At 38.3% G+C, this 15,045-nt stretch overlaps 1 protein-coding gene across 1 annotated transcript in view; it reads right to left on the bottom strand.

The window, feature by feature from the left end:
- Positions 1–15,045, bottom strand: part of RNLS (renalase, FAD dependent amine oxidase) — a 297,638-nt gene that overhangs the window by 28,086 nt on the left and 254,507 nt on the right. The window contains exon 6 of the mRNA XM_062214903.1: positions 8,681–8,856. Coding sequence (XP_062070887.1) covers positions 8,681–8,856 — 176 coding nt within the window. The remainder of the gene's footprint in view (positions 1–8,680; positions 8,857–15,045) is intronic.

Below are 15,045 nucleotides of genomic sequence, written 5' to 3'. Positions count from 1 at the left end.
TCTCTTTTTTTTCTTTTCAGGTCTCTCTCTCTCTCTCTCTCTCTCTTTTTTTTTTTTAACTTCTACTTATAAGACAGAATGTAGGGGTACTTGTCTTTCTGCGTCTAGCTGATTTCACTTAATATAATGATTTCTACCAGTTCCATTTGTTTTGCTACAAATGATGGAATTTCATTATTTTTATGGCTAAATATTCCATAGTGTTTGTGTGTGTGTTTACATGTGCATCACATTTTCCTTCGTCATTCATCTGCTGATGGACACTGGCTATTGTGAAAAGTGCTACAATGACACGAGGATGCAGCTGTCTCACATGCTGATTCCACTGCCTTTCAGTATATACCCAGAAGTGGGACAGCTGGGTCACATGGTAGGTAGACCTACTTTTAAGTTTTTTAAGCAACCTCCATACTGCTTAGCTGTTATGGAGAGTCTCTTCAATAAATGGTACTGGGAAAACTGGATATGCATATGCAGAAGGCTGAAAAATTTCTGCCTCCCTCTTACCCAATATAAAACTCAACTCAAAATGGATCAAAGATCCAAATGTAAGACCTGAAACTATGAAACTACCAGAGGAAATCATACAGGAAACACTGCAAGACGTTGGCATAAGCAATGATTCTTTTGGATAAGGCCCCAAAAGCACAGGCAACAAGAGCAAAAATAGACAAGTGGGATTGTATCAAACTAAGAAACAAACAATAGAATGAAATGACAATTGACAGATTGGGAAAAAATATTTACAAACTATCCATCTGAAGCCAGGCGTTTAGCCAAGTGGTTTAAACATTTACGTCACGTTATCAGAATGCCTGGATTCAATACCACCTCTGTTTCTGACTCCAGCTTCTTTATAATGCTGAACCTGGGAGGCAATGGTGATAACTCAAGTTACTGAGTTTCTGCTCCCATGCCGGAGTCCTGTTTTGAGTTCCTGGCTCTCAGCTTTGGTACTTGTAGTCATTTTGGGAGTGAACCAGTGGAAGGGAGCACACACACACACTTTCTCAATCTCTAACCCTCTAATCAAAAAAAAAAAAAAAAAAATTAAAGACAGCAAAATATCTCTATTTATCTGACAAAAGATTAATATCCAGAATATATGAGGAACTCTGAAAATTCAACAACTGAGAAAATTCAAAACCAAGCAATTCAGTTAAGAAATGAGCAAAGGGCCTGAATAGATGTTTCTTAAAGAAAGATAAATGGCCTACAAATACATGAAAAAATGCTCACTATCGGGGAAATACAAATCACAACACAGTGAAATATCATCTCTTTCTGGTTTGAATGACTATTATAAAAAAGAGAAATAATAGCAAATACTGATAAGAATATGGAGAAAAGAGAACCCTTATATATTGTCGGTGGGAATGCAAATTAGCACAGTCATTATGGAGAAATTTTGATATGGCATGAAGTTCTGAAAGAAGTATCAGAAAAGATCAGAATCATCTTAAATTGGTTTTGATTGCTGGATTGTTTCTCTGACTTCAACAATATGCCAAGACTGGGCCATTAGGGGCTCCGGATTTACTCAGGTTATTGTGGTATACATTATAGCAGGTGTTCCTAATACTGGATTCATAGAAGGACATTAGATTCCTGATAAATCCTCATAATTCTATGCAATTTTTATGATTATGTATTCTTGCCTTGTTTTTTTTTTTAATGAAGAGGATCTTTATGTTCCTAGCTTCTATCATACCCTTTAAGAGTTCATGATCCTTAAAAAAAAAAAAAGCAGGGGTAAAGGCACAGGTTTTTTTTTTTTTTTTTTTTTTTTTTTAGGATTTATTTATTTGTTTGAAAAGCAGAGTTACAGAGATGCAGAGATGCAGAGAGAGAGAGAGAGAGAGAGAGAGAGAAATGTCTTCCATCCGGTGGTTCACTCCCCAAATGGCCACAATGGCCAGAGCTGTGCCGATATGAAGCCAGGAGCCAAGAACTTCTTCCCGGTCTCCCATGTAGGTGTAGGGGCCCAAGGACTTGGGCCATCTTCCATTGCTTTCCCAGGTCACAGCAGAGAGCTGGATTGGGAGTGGAGCAGCCGGGACGTGAATCAGCACACATATGGGATGCTGGCACTGTAGGTGGCAGCTTTACTGGCTAAGCCACAGTGCCTGCATCAAGGCACAGTTTTAGGGCAAAAGACTAAGTAAAGAAACACAAGTATAGAAGACAATTGTTTTCTAATTATATTATGCAAGCTTAATAGGCTTAATAGTCCAAATCCATTAATTTTGTAAAAGATACCAATGTGTTCATCACCACCTCCCCTTCTACTTAAATTCTTCTGATCTTGATATTTAAAAATACATCTGGTGATTTAAAAAAAAATCAATATGTGAGTGTTCTAAATAAAGTGGGACAAAAGGGCCACTAATATTTTCTGGAACTGAAGAAATGTGGGGAAAATCAGAGTTAAACCTGACATTTGTTATAGTTTGAGAAGGAAATAATAATAGACACAAAAACATTAAAGTACAGCAAATGATAATGATATGAATATTAGGGTTATCAAGCTGATTAAATGTTCCCTGTTAAGGCACATGGAAGGGCATTTTCACCTACTTGTCATCTGTCCAAAGGGTTAATTTATCACACTTGTTACAAAAACCTTGATCAATGAATTACAGACTAAGCATCAAGTTAAAATAACTAGATAAACATCTAAATTATGAAGGGCAAATAGCTGCAAAAGGGAGGAACTATGAACCACACACAGACACACAAAATCCGCCATTCTATTTGCTAGGCTTGTTTGAACCAACTACTCAACTGTTTACTCAAACCCAAAGTGGGAGGGCCCAGAGGCAGTCCCAAGTCTTTCCAACACACCTTCCTTCTTAAGTGGCACCATTTTTTTTAATTTTTTTTTTTTTTTTTTTGACAGGCAGAATGGACAGTGAGAGAGAGAGAGACAGAGAGAAAGGTCTTCCTTTTGCCGTTGGTTCACCCTCCAATGGCCGCCGCAGCCGGTTCACTGCAGCCGGCGCACCGCGCTGATCCGAAGGCAGGAGCCAGGTGCCTATCCTGGTCTCCCATGGGGTGCAGGGCCCAAGGACCTGGGTCATCCTCCACTGTACTCCCGGGCCACAGCAGAGAGCTGGACTGGAAGAGGGGCAACTGGGACAGAATCCAGCGAAATTGCACCAATTTCTTAAAAACAAAATTCAACTTAGTGTCTTAGGAGAAAGCCTTCTACAAATATTAGTGCCCAGCGTTTCATGAGCAGAGTACTAGCATTTTGCAGGCATTCATTGAATTCTTACTGAAAAAATGAGTAACCAAATGAATAAATGAACAAGCATTTCCCCCCGCTATGCTGCCACTGTGGATATGTGACATTAGAGACTGCAACTGGGCATGGGAGAGCACCAGGGTAATAAAAAACACCTCCACACAAAACTCCCCTGTTGCTTTTAGCTTATTGTGGCTCAAGCCTTATAGGGCTGATGCTCTCCCTAAAGGTTTTGAAAAGTGGAAGACACTGCCTCATAAAAGGCTATAACCAAGGGATTGTGGATGAGGGCTTGGAGGGGATGGGTGTTGAAGGCAGGAAAAACAACCCCATCAAATGATAACCCACATTCCTGGAAACTGTGAAGATGTTAGGTTTCATGTGGAGAGGAAGAGTGAAGGTTGCAAATACAATGAAAATGACTAAGCAGCTGAATCTGAGAGAGGGGAGAGTAGCCCAGATTATCCAGGTGGGACCAATGAAATCACAACAGTACTTAAAGGAAGAGAGGCAGAAGAAAAGGTCAGAGTGGTGCAGTGTGCAAAGGGCTTGACCAATTGTTGCTGGCTTTGAAGATGGAGGCAGCAGCTCAAGCCAAAGAATGTGGGAAGCTTCTAAAAGATGGAAAAAACATGAAAATGGATTATCTTCTTGAGCCTCTGGAAAGGAACGCAGCCCTGGGAGCCCCATCTTAAACTTCTGATCTCCACAACTGTAAGATAATACATTTGTGTTGTTTTAAGCCACTGAGTTTCTGGTATTTGTTACGGCAACAACAGGAACAGACTGAGTTGGGGGGTGGGGAGGACTCGAGAGACAGATGGACTGGTGTTGTCATTACTAGCCATAGCACCTTAAGGAAGTTATTTTCATCTCTTTTGAGGCTTTGTTTTTTCATCACTATGGTGGGTTAGAATTAGCAACTTCATGAGACTACTTTTAAAAATATATATTTCAAATAATTTATTGGGTTTTACCACTAGACAATTTTTTATTTGGATTTAATTTTTAAAATTTTTATAATGACTTTTCTGGTGGAGGTGACTGTAATCCCAGTGCTTTCTGGAACCCTGGGCCACTTGGCTTCACTCCCGCGTCCCCTTCCATGTCTGGGTTTAAAAAGTAAAGGTAGTTGGTTTAGTTTCATTTTTTAAAAAGATTTACTTTGTCTATTTGAATGGCAGAGCTGGAGAAAGAGAGAAAGGGAGAGAGAGAGAAAAAGAAAGATCTTCAATCCACTGGTTTACTTCCCAAATTGCTGCAACAGCCAGAGCTGGGCCAGGCTGAAGCCAGGAGTTTCATTTGGGTCTCCCATGTGGGTGAGTGCAGGGGTCCAAGGACTTGGGTCATCTGCTGCTGCTTTCCTAGGCACATTAGCAGGGCTCTAGATGGGATGTGAAGCAGCCAGGGTTCAAACAGGTGCCCATATGGGATGCCATAGTAATAGGCAGTGGCTTACCCCATTGTGTTACAGTGCCGGCCCCTTTATAACTTTCGAAGGGCAGTTTTAGGTTCCCAGAGAAATTGAGAGGGAAGTACAGGATTTCTCATACCTTGTTTGACGTTACACATTCCTAGCTTCCCAATTATCGACACCCCTAACTACAGTGGTGCATTTGTTACAAATGGTGAATCTACATAGGCAGAACTTTATCACCCAAAGTCCATAGTTCACGTTAGGGTTCATTCTTGATGTTGCACAGTCCATGGGTTTGAACAATATATCATGACCTGTGTTCTCCCTTATAGTAAAGACAGAACATTTTTGTACTGCCCTACAAATCCTCTTTGTCTTGCCCACTCATCCTTCCACCCCTCTAACCTCAGGCAGCCACTCATCATTTTGTCTCTCTACAGTGTTGTCTTTTCCTGGAAGCCATGGAAAGTTGAAATCATACAACATGTAGCCTTTTCAGATTCGCTTCTTTCCTTTAGTAAGACCCATTTAAATCTTTCAATGTCTTTCGAATTGATCTTCATCTTTGTTTTGTTGAATAATATTCCCTTGTATGGATGTACCAGTTTGTTTATTCATTTATCTACTGAAGAACGTCTTGGTTGCTTCCAAGTTTTGGCAATTATGAGTAAAATTGCAATAAATATCCACTGCAAGTTTTCTGTGGGCATGTTTTCAGCGTCATTTTCTAAGTACTTAGGGAAGTGATAGCTTGACCATATAATATGAGTATTGTGGGTTTTTTAAGAAACTGCCAATCTGTCTTCTAAAATGGCTATACCCTTTTACATTCCCACAAGCAACAAATTAGAGTTCCTATTACTTCACATCCTCACCAGCATTCAGTGTTGTCTTTTTTTTTTTTTTTGACAGGCAGAGTGGACAGTGAGAGAGAGACAGAGAGAAAGGTCTTCCTTTTGCCGTTGGTTCACCCTCCAATGGCCGCCGCGGTAGGCGTGCTGCGGCCGGCGCACCGCGCTGTTCCGATGGCAGGAGCCAGGTGCTTCTCCTGGTCTCCCATGGGGTGCAGGGCCCAAGCACTTGGGCCATCCTCCACTGCACTCCGGGCCACAGCAGAGAGCTGGCCTGGAAGAGGGGCAACCGGGACAGGATTAGTGCCCCGACCGGGACTAGAACCCGGTGTGCTGGCGCCGCAAGGCGGAGGATTAGCCTAGTGAGCCGCGGCACCGGCTCAGTGTTGTCTTATAAAACTACTTTTAACATTAAATGAGATCACATTATTCAATCAGCTAGCTTTGGGCCTAGCACCATAGAGGTGCTCATCATAGTTTCTGTCCCTCATAGTTTCTCTTCTTGTTCCCTGTTTCCCATAGAACTGTGTGTTAGGATCTGGTGCAAGGATCACAAAAGAAGAGAGAAAGGGGAAAATGAATGAATTAGAAAAAAGTGTTAAGCATGAGGGGTCTAAGATGGGGAATTCTCATTACTCACCATTGGCTGAGACTGGGGCACAGCTCTGAGGCCTATTGAGGTTTTAATAAAACGAGGATGTGTAGGATCCTATCATTTGTTTTTTCAGAGAAAGATAAAAAGAGGGAAGGGAGTGAAGTGTGAAGAATAAGAGAAGGTTTTGGTGGAGTCTTACAGGGAGAGGAAAAGAAATGGAACATAGTGTGGGATCCAGGCTGGAAGATAAGGGTGGGATTTCCCCCTAAATGGCTCTGCACCTCTCTTCAGATATGGGAGAAATGTAGAATCAGTTGGTTGTTCCTCTTTCCTTTTGTTCCTGTCCCGGTATCACCCTTTCCTTCAGTTTAGCACTTTACTGACTAATATTCATACACATACAAGTATGAATTTACTAAAGGTAGATCATTTGTATGATGATGGCAAGGGAACAGGAGTGCATACATTTATATCAAATTCCAAAGGATATGATACATTTTAAAGGCATTGGAGAAATGCTCTCTTGGGAAGAGTAGCTGAAAACTAACCAGCTAAATATTGAATCTTTTGATTTAATTAATCAGATATATACATCACCTTAGAAAAAGATATGTTTGGCTGGCGCTGCGGCTCACTAGGCTAATCCTCCGCCTTGCGGCACCGGCACACCGGGTTCTAGTCCCGGTCGGGGTGCCGGATTCTGTCCCGGTTGCCCCTCTTCCAGGCCAGCTCTCTGCTGTGGCCAGGGAGTGCAGTGGAGGATGGCCCAAGTGCTTGGGCCCTGCACCCCATGGGAGACCAGGAGAAGCACCTGGCTCCTGCCATCAGATCAGCTCGGTGTGCCGGCCACAGCGCGCCGGCCGCGGTGGTCACTGGAGGGTGAACCAACGGCAAAAGGAAGACCTTTCTCTCTGTCTCTCTCTCTCTCACTGTCCACTCTGCCTGTCAAAAATTAAAAAAAAAAAAACTTAAAAGAAAAATATGTTTGATTTGTATCAGTTTTATAATGCAGATAAGATCTTTGCCATGACAATATTGTATTCTATAAAATGATGCTAAAGGTAATATAAGAAGTATATGAAAAGTGGAAAATGCTGAATTCAAAGTCTGATTAATAACATATTCCCTTTCAGGCTTTTCAGCCAATGCAGATTTCATAACTAGAGAGTTGTAAATGTAGTGGGTTAATTTCAACATCCAAATTGTGATTAAAAATCATCACTAGAGTTTGGATGTACATAGTGTTCAAAGATTTTTAAATTAAATTTTATGATATTGCACAATATTGAATAGATCATTTTTGTGGGTAGGACAAATCTATTTTTGAAAACACATCAAATTTTAAGAAATCAGTAAATCTGAAACTTACTTTCAGTTTACTAGTAAATTATTTATGAGGAAGACACAATGAGAGACCTCACAAACTTTTTTTTCTTTTAAAGGAATTATTACAAATTGCAAAGTGACTTATTGTGTACTATACATAGCATCAAATTATAATCAAGATTATTTCTCCATGTTCTTTTTCAAGCCAGTCTAAAACTGAGTTAAATATAATTTAAAGACATTAACTATTGCAATTTTTCCTTGCTTTTAAGAAGAAAAAGCAAAGTCTTCTAAAGTGACCATGATGTGTTTAAGTAAACATTTCCCCCAAAAGTTCACTGTATAATTTAACTTGAAGATATAAGTAAACATGTAGACCCACTGCAATATTTTAGGAAGTAATTTACCATTTCCTCTGATTTTGAAAAGCCAATTAAAACATACAAAACTTGCTGCCATTTCCACCAACAGCGCTTCTTCTAATGCCTCACAACTTGGAGAACGAGTAGCGTTAAGTCACTCAGTGGGCTCAGAAGTCTCAGGAAACGAATGCATAACTTACTGCATCTTTTCTCTACTCAGTTGCCCCCAGACGACTTCTTAAGAGGTCAAAAGACTGTCTCTACCAATACTCAAATGCAAAATTCTTTTTTTCAAAGTATTTGCTTATTATAAATAGATTTAAGCTAGAGCTTACAGGGCGAGCAGCAGGTTATCTAACTCTGAAAAGCACCTCAACTTGCTGTGGTGTGCAGGTATTCATCTTTCTTTCCTGAAGAGTTCTGCTGGCAGCAGTCAAAACCAAAGTGGGAACTTAATAGAAATGAAAATTGTGGTAGCAAAATACACTTACAAAGTTAATTTGACATATTGCAGAAATTTGAGAGGATATAGTGGTTTCTATATAACCACAGTACTGATTTAGAAAAACCCCAGAGAAACGGCTGCATTTTGATATATAACCTGCCTTGCCTGCAAAGGAAACCCCAGAATCTCAGGGTGTATGTTTTGCGATGTCAGAATCTGAAGATAACATTAGTGAAAATTGTATATATTTCTTATTGCAAGTTAGCAGGATAATTAAACCTGTAGAAGTTGCACACATGTGTTGGGCAAGCACATATTTGCTCCAACAATCACACTGTTATTTTCTCTTAATAGAAAATGACAAAGGATGAAAAAGTATAGTTTGGTTGATTGACTTAGAAAATTGTTGTATTCATACTAATGGGTTCCTTGATTACCTGTGAATGTGTCCATTTCTGGCATTTGGTAGCAACTGGCTGGGGCAAACCTGGCAAAATATTTTCCAGTTGCTGGATGATTAACTCCTGTACTTCTGCCGTGCTGTGTTGCAAGTATGCAACTCCAAATGGGACAGTGGTGTGAACCACGATGGAAGGCCCAATTTCTGATGACTCTGTAGTGCAAGGAAATAGAAAGATATATTTTAAAATGGGTAACATGAAAGCATCTCCCGGCATTTCAATCTACAGGTCAGGATCGATCACAATAATCGGGCAATAAGTGGAGGGGGGAAAAGATTCTAATCTTTAAAGCATAAATCAAGCTATTCCTGAAATTCAAAACCAAATTTCTCTGAAGAGGAAGACAGATTCAAGATCTGTTTCAATAAGTTTATTTGAAAGATACACACACACATACACACACACAGTGAGAGAAGGAGGGAGAGATCCTTTATCTGCCAATTCAGGTCTGGGTCAAGCTGACACCAGGAGGCTGAAACTTAATATGGGTTTCCATTGTGGGTGGCAGGGACCCAAATATTTGTGATATCACTGCTCTCTCCAAGGGTGCACATTAGCAGGAAGCTATAATTGGAAGCAGAGCCAGGTCTAAAATCCAGGCACTCTCATGTGGGATGCAGGTATCCCAAGTGGTACCTTAACTGCACTGCCAAAGAACCTACCACCAAGATGTGTTTTACAGAATAAATTTTTTGGTCTTGCTACAGAACTAGAAGGGTAAGAAAGGTACTTAATATGTACTGCTTTATATATAATTCAATTTATTGGTATGTTCTTTTTTCATCCACTAACTTGCAATCTCTTTAGGATCTGTTTCTTTTATATATAGTCTGTATTCTTAAACTCAGAACAAAGTAGATGTTCAATAAATACTTGTTCAGTTTATGTTAAATGAGTTGCAAAATACTTTGCTGAAATTATACAAATGTTAGAACAAAACATCTCTGACACTTCCAAAAAGAAATCAAACTTCTTAAAAGACTTGTCGTGGCCAGCGTTGTGACATAGTGGGTTAGGTCTCCCCCTGCGGTGTTGGCATCCCAGGTTGGGGCTAGGTGAGTTTCAGCTGCTTCTCACTTCTGATCCAACTCCCTGCTGATGCATCTGGGAGGGCAGTGGAAGATGGCCCTAGTGCTTGGGCCCCTGCACCCACATGAGAGACCCAGAGGAAGCTCCTGGCTCTGGCATAGCCCAGCCTCAGCCATAGCAGCCATCTGGGGAGTGAATAAGTGGATGGAAGCCCCTGCCCAGACCCTGCTCTCTGTCCTGCCCCTCCCCTGGTCATAACTCTGCCTTTCGAATAAGTAATTTGTTTTTTAAAAAACAGACTTATCCTCATAATATGTTTTTTACCTTTAAGCAGTATTAGACATAAACGTTGACCCATTCATAACATGGAGCCACTTTATGTTTGCCATTGAACTTTTTTTCTTTGCTATCGTGTCATAATTACTAATAATGGGTATCTGCTTTGTATCTTTCACTCTTTAGTAGACAAGTTACAAATGGCCATCACATAACATTTGAAGTTAAAAGCAACATTGGCATTGGAAAACATAATCTTGGAAGGAATGCTGCTTCTTTTTGTTTAAATCATATAGAAGAGAAAGTTGAGAGGAACACAATAATAGATTTGAGATGTTTGAAATCTAATATGAATGTTGGTGCTTCTTCTTTAAAGAAGAGAATGTTAATGTATGTAAGGCAGTGATAGGAGTTGGCAAACTGATTCTGAAAATTCAATATCTGAGATTGTATAAGGTAATACCATGACCTTTTTGAGCTAGGTTGGCACACTTTGACACATAAAAACAAGGATTGCATGCCATAATTCACTTACTTGCTATATGCCCACTTAACCTCTTTACATTTTAGGGTTGTAGGGTGTGTGTGTGTGTGTGTATTAAATGAGAATAAGGTAGTATCTATCACAGGTCAATGGTGTGTGGTATAGAATAAATAACATTGCATATGAAATGCTCAGTACAATTTCTGGCAAAAAGTAGGTGCTTTATAAGTGTAAGCTATGAGAATGAAAACAATAAACCATATACAAAAGAAAATTTCCCGAGATTCTGCCCAACTTATAATAGGTGTGAGTTATTTTTTAATAAAAGTATTTCATGTATCCATCATGCTCAGCTCAAGGAACCATGGATTATCAATTTTCCAGCAGAATGCAAAGGAAGAGAGTCTCAAAATGCTCTAACCTTTCAAAGTACAGTGATGCTTCCAAACACTTTCACATGTATGAGGTGAGGGTATCTGAATGCAAGCTGCAGTAAAGGCAATGGTGAGCCAGAGGTTTACTGTTTTTCCCCCTCACAGTGTCTGGACAACTTGAAAGAGGAAACACATGGGCCATCTCTCTGTGCATTCAATGTTTAACCTGCCAGTGAAGACTTTCTAAATAGTATGCCCTGGGTCCTTCCCTCTGTGTGCTATCTTAAGCTCTTTCAGGGAATACCACCACAGTAAGAAAGCTGTTGCATGTTGTCTCAAGGAGTGTTATTTATTGTATCAGTTGATAAATTCAGGAAGTCTTGTTCACAGAAAGGGGTGTCAATGCCATTGCTCTTCCAAGTGGTACCAAATCTTCCCAGAGATGGAGAAAGCTACCTGGTCAGCATTCTGAAGCAGGAAAAACTGGGGCTCTGAGTTGACTTATTTATGCCAGACATTCAAAGGAACAGCTGTGTGATGAGAATTCAGAGGTTGCATTGACCCAGCCCTTTGTTCAAGGGGGAACTCGTAAAGTCCCTAAGACCAGTGATGGTGTGATGCCAAGTTTCTTCTGTTTACATTTGCCATCCTCTCCAAGGAGAGCAGTAAAAAATGAAATTTAAGACCCTTCTTGTGTAAAAATGGAAGAGCAACCTGGCTACTTGTTTTTGTTGGACTTGGACAATATTTTTTTTTTTGAGAATTTAAATTAAAACTTGAATAGCTACAATCTAAAACAAGGAGTTTAGAGGAAAGCTCCCCTAGTCCCACATTACAAGGTATTTTTAGTAGCTAAAGTCTAAAAGTACAAAGAGCCAACCAGAGTTTAAACTTGACCAAGGTTTAGAAATAGTGCATTATAAAAAGCCACAAATATGTTAATAGGATTCAGAGCACAGATTTAGTATAATCATTATTCCTTGGCCACTGAGGAGCTAATGATGCTATCTTTTTCTTTTCTTTATTCAGTTTAACAAGCATAGCACTTTGCTTTCGGCATTTTAAATGTAAGTTCATAGTGAGTTGACAAGTATTTCTGTACTTTTAGAGATCAATTGCTATAGAGCCAGAAGATAAGTATTTGAACCCCTGCATGCTAATAGCACCGTGTTCTTGGGACAACTTAATCTCTCAAGCTTCACTTTGTTCTATCAATTAAAAGGGAGTAATGCTATTTACCATATATGGTTGTCACAAAGATTAAGTGAGTTAAGCCACATAAAAGTCTGTCTTTAAATATAAAGTGCTACATAATTGTAAGCCATTTCTAGGTAATAATCTTGTTTTGACCTCTGTGCTGTGGTTAAGAACAGTTTTAGGAAGGGATAACACAGTTGACTTCTCAAAGCATTAAGATGGATTATTATATGAACACCCCAGTAACAATGGCAGACTATTCCTGGGTATAGACACAACAGGTATTTATTTACTCTTTAGCTTTTATTTGAAAGTCAGAGAGATGGAAGGACAAAAAATAAAAATATTTTCCATCTGCTGGTTCACTTCTCAAATGATTGCAACAGCCAGGACCCAGCCAGGCCTAAGCCAGGATCCTGGAACTCAGTTCAGGTCTCCCACATAGGTGACATGGATTCAAGTACTTGAACCATCATCTGCTGTCCACCAGGATGTGCAGTAGCAGGAAGCAGGGACTTGAAGGCAGGTACTTTGTGGGATGTGGACATCCTAAGTGGCATCTTAACTGCTGCACCAAATGTCTGCCTTGGTTGTTTTTGTTTTTTAATTGTGGTAAAGTACTCATAACATACAGTATACCAATTTAAGCGATTTTAAGTGTACTATTTATTCACATTGTTCTATAATCAAACCAACATCTATCTCCAGAACTTTTTTTACTTTCCACATGGAAATGCCATGTCCATTAAGTTAATTAGGATCTTGTCACTCCCCAGATGCCTGCAACAGCTAGGGCTGGGCCAGGCTGAAGCTAAGAACTCAGAAGTAAATCTAGGTCTCTCATTTGGGTGGCAGGGACCTAAGTTCTTAATCCATCATCTGCTACCTTCCCAGGGCATCAGCAGAAAGTTGGGTTGGAAGCATACCTGAACTTGAACCAAGCACTACCATATGGGATGTGGGCATCCCAATAGGTGTCCTAACTGATGGGCTTTTCCTGTTTCTTTGTAAAATTTTTTTAAAACTTTCTTTTTTTTTATTAAATAATTTTTATTCTTTATTCCCATTTCTCCCCTCTTCTAGTTTGGAAGTTACATAGTTTGTTTATATTTTTAGGGAATGTATATATTTTTAAGTATTTATATTAAATGAAAAGTGAAAATTTAGTCAATATCTTTATCCTTTTCCTGAATAATATCAGAACCTGAGGATGTTAAATTATTTTATTTTTCATATAATGTTCTATTTGGTTCCTTTTAAAATCTGCATGATCACTTCTGACAGTCTCTCCCTAGTCATGCTATCAGTACTCTCTTATTTATTTAAACATCCACAATATGATTATTTTATATTGTATGATTATTCTAAAATCTGCAGACTTTATAAGATTGATTCTGTTTTTGTTTAGTTGACTATTGCTCATGCTGGCATGTTTCATTGTGTGTTTGGTAGTATATATACATAGGTAGATATTGATAAAATATAGATTGATGTTTTCATATTGTGAGCTCATGTTCCTAGGAACTTTATCCACGAAATTCTTTGAGGCCTGAGTTTAAAGAGTGTTCCATTGGAGATTTGCTTTTGTTTCTGCCAGATGCCTTGGGGCAATGTTGCCCATGACCACTTTAACTAGATTTATACAACATGCTGGCAAAATGAATTCTGGCACCAAAACTGCCTAAGGGTAGATTTGTGGTTTGGCATCTCAAGGGAGACATTTTATTTCTTTTGTTTTTTTCCACTCCACTTGGAGACAGGCAAGCAATCCCGTTGTCATCCTCTGCCAGAGAGGATATGTGAAATATAGAGAAGATCTTTAAGGCCAGAAAAGTGTACAAGCCAAGCTAATAAACTTTTAAATCTTGAAATGAAGAAGAATTTTAAAAAATAAAATTTGACAAAATTGATCCAACTGAAAAGAAAATTGGCATAAACCAAAAACGCATAAAAGAAATTGATAACATAGTCAACACATCAATTTTTAAAAAACCACTTCAGGACTTACTTACTTTATTTGTAATTTCTTTCAAATTGTCAAGCCATTATAATGTCACTTGGAGACATGCATGTCACACTTAAAGATATAAAAATACCTGTCCCAAACTATAAACCTTTCTTCCATATGAATAAAATGGTTCCAAACTTTATTTATTTAAAAAATTCATCAATTATCACTTAGATTTTCTAACAATCTACTATATCATATCAATAAGTAAAACATGATTTTAATATACTTGCATATTTAAAAGACATCCACTAAAACTAGTATCATTTCATGGAAAAAAATACAATATAAAAAGAGATGATTTCCTGAAAATGAGACAATATCTTCCTTAAGATTTGGTTTATATCATCTTTTACAATGAAATAATATAGGTTTTTACAGTAAAATCAGTAATAAACTAAGTTTCTTGGTAACACTAAGATAAATAGCACTGCTCTGGTACAATAAGATAAAAATGGAAAAATATTTATAATTATTAAAAAGGAAAATAATATTAAAAAGAAATGATATCACATAATGAACAGATTAAAAATTTGAATTTAAAATAACATACTATTGATGTTAATAAGAAAAATAGTTACTAATTCTACAAGAATCTTTGGAACTTTACAAAATGACACTAAAGGAAAAATACAATAATGTTTCTGAAAAGAATTTAGTTTGAGGATATTAAGTTTTTGAAAAGAAATAAATGAGTGAGACTTGCTTTGCATATATATAACTGCATTATAAAACTACAGCCATCAAAATATCCTGGTATGGTCTATAAATCAGAACACTTACCTTTGAGGAAAAAAAATCCTAAATCATGGCAAGTATTTAGTTAAAGATAACATAAATTTAACAAAGCACTGGGCAAAGAGTGTTTTTAATCTTTTGTATAAAATTGGGCATATCAGAAAAATTACATTCTATATTTTAAGAAAATATTTATCTATTTGAGAGGTAGACTTAGAGAGACAGACAGACAGAC

This window comes from Lepus europaeus, chromosome 17, assembly GCF_033115175.1.
Source record: "Lepus europaeus isolate LE1 chromosome 17, mLepTim1.pri, whole genome shotgun sequence".
Lineage (NCBI taxonomy): Eukaryota > Metazoa > Chordata > Mammalia > Lagomorpha > Leporidae > Lepus > Lepus europaeus.
The sequence above is the reverse complement of the archived record's forward strand: the minus strand, read 5'-3'. Positions and strand labels throughout refer to the sequence as shown.